The sequence below is a fragment of the Bremia lactucae genome, linkage group LG12 (assembly GCF_004359215.1).
Source record: "Bremia lactucae strain SF5 linkage group LG12, whole genome shotgun sequence".
NCBI classification, from domain to species: Eukaryota; Oomycota; class Peronosporomycetes; order Peronosporales; family Peronosporaceae; genus Bremia; species Bremia lactucae.
In genome coordinates this window covers 1,151,048-1,156,913 of record NC_090621.1, presented here as the reverse complement: position 1 = coordinate 1,156,913, position 5,866 = coordinate 1,151,048, and the positions used below count along the sequence as shown (strand labels likewise).

Genomic DNA, 5,866 nt, shown 5'->3' with positions numbered 1-5,866 from the left:
AGCAGGCTATCCTGACAAATACAAACACAGTTTCCTGTAAGCATTTTTTATTAAATATAAACAGTCCCGATCGTTAGCGCGAATGACTATTTTTTTGGTCAAAGCTAAACTTTATCGCCTATATTACCAGGCTTTGGCTTCATAAAAGAGAAATCTACGGGGACGCGAGCTGGAGTAAGGGACCTCGAATAATCCAAGTGAAATATAATGATAATATCTATAGGTTATGTAGTTTTACGCTAGAGTTGCCATATCGTGCGTCTGTCGTAAAGCCGTCAGCTGGAATAAGAACGAATCTTAGCAAATGTTTCTATCAATATAGAATGCACTGCACACCCCTCCCGACTAAACCGACTGAATGGGCCGCCAATCGAGCTCAGAGAGCGACCAAGTTTCACGCCAAATACGCACAAATCACGCGATCGGATATTCCGCCGCTTGCCGTATGTATCAATTGGTCGAGACTGGCGCCGACAGCTGTTCTCGATGATTGCTTTTTCCAAGAACGTCGGTGCAGAACCAAGACATGTGTGTGCATGACACGGGCAACTCGCGAGTTTTTTACATCTGACTCTTATGCGGCTAAAGGCACAGTGCCGCACAAGCTCAAAATAACGACTCCTACAGTTTGCCTTGTCACGTGATCAACCTCGTTTTGAATTGATAGTGGCAAGTAAGTGGACTGCTATTGATTCCGGCAAGAGGGTTACGCAAGACTTTGGTGCAGGGAACAATAGAGCTGTTTTTATCGAACCTTCAGCGCAGATTCCAGGAAAGTTGCGCTGGCGTGACGCTTCGGGCTCCGGAGGCTGGACAATGCAGGTCCACCGACGGTGGCTCAGATTCGTGCTGGTGGTACTGCTCATGAATTCACAGGCCAATGCACAGATTTTTGCAGTGCAAAGTCGCGATGGGGATCCAGAAACGGTCTTGAATTTTAAAGAGGATCTCAATAATGGACGTGTTCCAACGTTGGCGACGCAACGACCAGAACGGCCATGGTTGCTTGACCAGAATGCATCGTCGGACTCGTCGGAACCAGCAGAGCCCTCGACACCGACGCCCGAGGTTTTAAAACCAACCGACGCACCAAGTACACGGGCGCCTTTGACAAGTGCTTCCCCGGGAGTGAATAATAAGGACGTAGATGCTACCGACAAACCTTTACCTGTTAACAAACCCGTCGATCCTGCAAAGCGCGACGCCAATCGAGACAAAGCGACTGGTGTGGTAAAGCCAAAGGACGAGACCACGGAGGTTACGTTTACAAGGTCCCCACTTCTTCAACAGACAGCGCCTGTGTCCGACGCCATCCCCACGGCTGACAGCAATGCTAATTTTGACAAGCCAACCTCCAGTCCTCCAACTGAAGTTGAAATCAAGCCAGAGGAGTCGAAACCCGTGCCAAATGCACCACCGAAATCAATTTCTTTAAAAGTGAGGAAACAAATCATCGATCCCGAGTCTGGATCGGACGACGATGCCAGTGTAGGCTCTAAAAGTGATTTAAACGAGACCCAACAGACTTTGAAACCTCCTACGAAGAAGGATGCCAGTACGATTCAAGAGACTCTCGAATCAAATACAGTCGATTTAAAGACAAGTAAAACAAGTGACAAGACTACGAAACAAGACAATTTATCCGACAATGGTACGGATTCAAAGCAAGAAGCAGATACGTCGCGATCATCTTCGTCGTCTGGATCGCCGTCGGCCGCGGCGTCCGTATTAGCTGATGCAGCATCGAATGCCACGAGTACTGCATCAAATACGTTAATGCTTGGTTTAATGATGGCAGGCGCGATTGCGCTTGTGTTACTGGTCGCCCTCTTTGTATACAAGAAAACCAATCAACTGGTCCAAGACGACGACCCTGGTCTTGAAAGAGGACGTCACGATCACACTCAAGGCGTGGCTCAAGCGTCAACAGTGGCGGCAAATTATCATCAGAATCACAACATGTCGCCAACAGGGTTTAGTGACGACAATTACCCGCCAAATCCTGGCAATAGCCAATTCGATCAGGAGCCTTACGATCACGATGGAGGTCGACTTACGTACAATGATCCAAACCTCGACATGTTGACACCACGAAGCCAAATCGCTTTAGCGCATTCTCAAATGTCCTTGCCACCAATGGCGCAAACAAATTCTTCACACGGTACGAGTCAGTATTCGCAATACTCGTCCCAGTCGTCGTCGTTTTATGGTCAAAGTATGTATAGCTCTGGTCACTCGGGGAATCACTTTCAATCAAAGTATGACAGTCGACATCGAGAGGATCTTGCTTCCGAGGACGAGAGCGATTTTGGGGGCGATTCGATTCAAGATCTGTCGAATGGATGGCATGGAATGGGTCAAAAAGGGTCGAAAAAGACGACAAAGCGACCGGATTTGTCTTTGGACGAGTCGTTTTTTGAACCCAAAGACTCGCGATCGACGTCAGCAAGTGATTATCACGGCCAAACGCGCTTTCAAGCGTCCGGCCAGACAGAATACCGCATGTCCACGGCAGATGAGAGCAGATATATGGGCGACGAGAGTTTTGCGGCCACGAATAGTAATTACGACCAGAGCCACTACAATGGCGACCCGAGTTTTCAAAGCAGCGGCTTTAGCGAGTTTGAGGCATCTGGTGCACCCCGCCGACGAGGGGATAGTAGCAATCATGACGCGTCTTCGTTTTATCGGACCAAAGATTCTCGATTTACGGACGCTTCATACTATTGAGCGACTTACGAGTCCTGACCAATTTTAATGTCCCTCAAAAGTTTGTCCATGGTTGTGTGTAAACCTACGGATGTCTGTCAAAATGGAATTCAAATTAATTTATACTTTTGGCGATTGTATTCCTGTAAATTTGTATTTAAATTGCGAATTTTTCATTGTTCGTGAAAAACAAATTAATATATAGATTGAAAGGTTTTCTTTAAAAAAAATAAAAACAACCGACTGATGTGATGTACACCAAGTGCGTCCGATCTCGTTCCGCAGTGGCAGAGACATCCTCGCCCCTTGGCAGACCTTGCAACTCTTCTTTGGCTCGTTGTTACGCCTCGTGGGGCGCGTTTAGTACGCAAGTGCCAATTCTTTGCAACGTATTGCAAGATTCAGTATCAAACCGCCGAATCTCTCGTGTTGCCACGAGTAGATTTAATACCGAGAACATCACGCTAGAAGACGCGCCATGGCGGACGCGCAGGATGTCCAGACGCTCAAGATGCAAGGCACGTGACATCGTGTGGCCATTTAAAGCACACTCTCTTCCTTTGTGACAATATCGTGTGGTTTGTAGTGGTACGGAAACACGAGAATGACCCGGATCGTCGACGTTCGACTCATTTGCGATTAGAACCGCCACGTACGTGGCCATGTTGCAGTCCTTTTTCGTGCCATGATGCGACTTTAGACACTAATACGCGTTGTAACACGTAGAATCCGATGTCCGATTAGCGAGTTCTTTCCAACGGGCCCGCACATCAGGCGTTCATCGCCTTCTTCGCTCCAATACTAGCAGTATCGGGAGCTATGTACCACCGACAAAGGAGAACGATAGTACTCCTACCGGCAATAATGCGTCTAGCAGCAACGCGATTGTTGAAAACGACAAGCTTTATGACTCGAAAGAAATGCCTTCCGTGCCTGAATCGGTCAAAATAGACGATCATCTCGCTACTGACCAAGTCGAAGACGATCCAGTGCCTTTGTATCTCGAACACACATGGACCCACGTGGTGCTTAAAATGACGGCGTTTACCGAAGAAGATACCGTCACAAGCTTTACGTTTGATGAGAAAGGAGGCGGTATTGGCCAAACTTGTGAGAATATTGCAAGTATACCTGCCGATACACTCCTTGCAGAGACCGACCACGCACGTGTGCTGTATAGTCACGGGCGTTTCTATTTAGTCAATGGCGACCAAGCAAATGGGGACACGTTTGTGCGGTTAAGTCCCGTGGAAACCCAAGCAAATGACGAAAATATGGGCGATCGTATGCAATGGCCTCTCGAGCCTCACGTGGCATTTCGAGTTGGAAAATCGGATTTTCTTGTTACATCGTTTCACGAAGAATTGCCAAGTCTTACGGTCTCGGCATTAAGTGGCAAATTAGCTGGCACGGAGTTTGTGATTACACAAGAAGGTGCAGGAATTGGTCGATCTGCGGAGAATCAAATCCATACAAGTGATGGGGAACTCTCTCGAAAACATGCTGCAATTTGGTTTGATGAATTGACGAATCAATTTTATTTGATTGATTTAAACTCGACGAATGGGACATTTATGAAACTCGTGGGAAGTTATCAAGAACCCTATCGACTGGAAATTGGCGACGATTTACTCGTGGCACAAACGTGTTTAACTGTCAATCGGTTTGACTTTGGAGCGCATGCCGACATGGGCGCTCGTAAACATATGGAAGACGCGCATACGATTATTCAAGACTTGTGTATTGAACCATTAAGTCGTTTGGGATTGCATCCCCAGTCATTCTTTGCTGTCTATGACGGCCATGGCGGTGACGAAGCATCTTCGTTTTTGAGTGACGTGCTCCACCATAGCCTCATTACCGCGTTTTTCATGCACACGAGTGAATTGAAACCTTTACTAACAATGACAATTGAGGAATTGCAATCAATCATCATGAAGCGCTTGACCAATGCGTTTGAACGTACGGATGAAGAATTTTTAAGGACCTCGGATCGTCCGCAAGCTGGAAGCACGGCCACGACAGTCTTTGTGGCGGGCAAGTATCTCTTTGTGGCCAACGTTGGAGACTCGCGCACTGTCTTGAGTCGCAATGGCACAGCTGAACGACTTTCAAATGATCATAAACCCAGTCGAACGGACGAAGCGCAGCGGATTCGAGAGACTGGCGGCTTTGTGATTCACGGACGTATTATGGGCGAATTGGCCGTCTCGCGTGCCTTTGGCGACGCCCCTTTCAAGTCGTTTGATCTCGTCGAGCCTTTGGTCGATGACATTGACACGAAAGCACGGAACGAGTACAATTCGCAGGAATTACCGGTGAATCCCAACGATATTTTAAAAGGTCCATTAGTGATTCCGACGCCAGAGTTTACCGTCACGGAATTAACAGACGAGTGCGAGTTTGTGATGCTCGCAAGTGACGGATTGTATGATGTGTTGAAAGATCAAGAAGCTGTGGATTTTGTTCGTCGAAAACTTGTCGAATTGAAAGATGTGCAACGGGCTGTTGAGGTGTGTGAGTGAGTGGATTGTGCTAGATGATGCTTGTGGTGGATTAATGGCGCGATTCTCTCTCGTTTTTCTTTGTGTAGGCGCTTATTGAGTATGCCATTTTTCATCAGCGGTCGACCGATAATGTGACATGTGTCGTTGTGATGTTTAAAGAGGCGAAAGAAATAGTGTGGCAAAGTTCCTCGTAAACATGAGTCTGAGCGCTAAAAAAGAGGACAAAACATCAATATATAGGATAGGACGGGACAATTACTACTATTGAACGAAAAATTGCCGTATGGGTTTAAAAAGAGTAAAACCACATTTTAGGAAGAGAATTTCTAAACTCACTTCATGCAGTTTTTAGTCAATTTAATTTCTGAATTACAGCGTATCACATTGCATTACATAGATCAACGCCAAACTCTCCGTGCACGATCACCAACTGCGGCGTTATCTGACGGCTTTCCATTGACTTTTTTGCGCGGTTTAGAAAAGTTGGAACCGTCCTAGAACGAAGTGCAAGTAAAGATTTTTTTAAATACAAGAATGCTGGTATCCCATCATGACCCAGACCGTCCCGAAAATTCAAGTAAGCGAAGCCATAAGTGCTTGAACTATCCTTTCCAAGTCACTTTAAAGCAAAGAGCTTGGAAGTTGGAGAT

General features: G+C 46.6%; 2 protein-coding genes across 2 annotated transcripts; both read left to right on the top strand.

Annotated features, from left to right (window-relative positions):
- Window positions 1-816: 816 nt before the first annotated feature.
- On the top strand, window positions 817-2,730 carry CCR75_009549 (uncharacterized protein; the record flags this gene model as incomplete). The annotated part of the gene is made up of 1 exon (XM_067967588.1): window positions 817-2,730. The coding sequence occupies one exon, from the start codon at window positions 817-819 to the stop codon at window positions 2,728-2,730; it is 1,914 nt and encodes a 637-aa protein (XP_067820874.1).
- Window positions 2,731-2,960: 230 nt separating this feature from the next.
- CCR75_009548 (uncharacterized protein) lies at window positions 2,961-5,591 on the top strand (the record flags this gene model as incomplete). Its single annotated transcript, XM_067967587.1, has 4 exons — window positions 2,961-3,231; window positions 3,296-3,361; window positions 3,436-5,222; window positions 5,303-5,591. The coding sequence occupies 4 exons, from the start codon at window positions 2,961-2,963 to the stop codon at window positions 5,408-5,410; spliced, it is 2,232 nt and encodes a 743-aa protein (XP_067820875.1). The 3' UTR covers window positions 5,411-5,591.
- Between the last annotated feature and the right edge of the window lie 275 nt (window positions 5,592-5,866).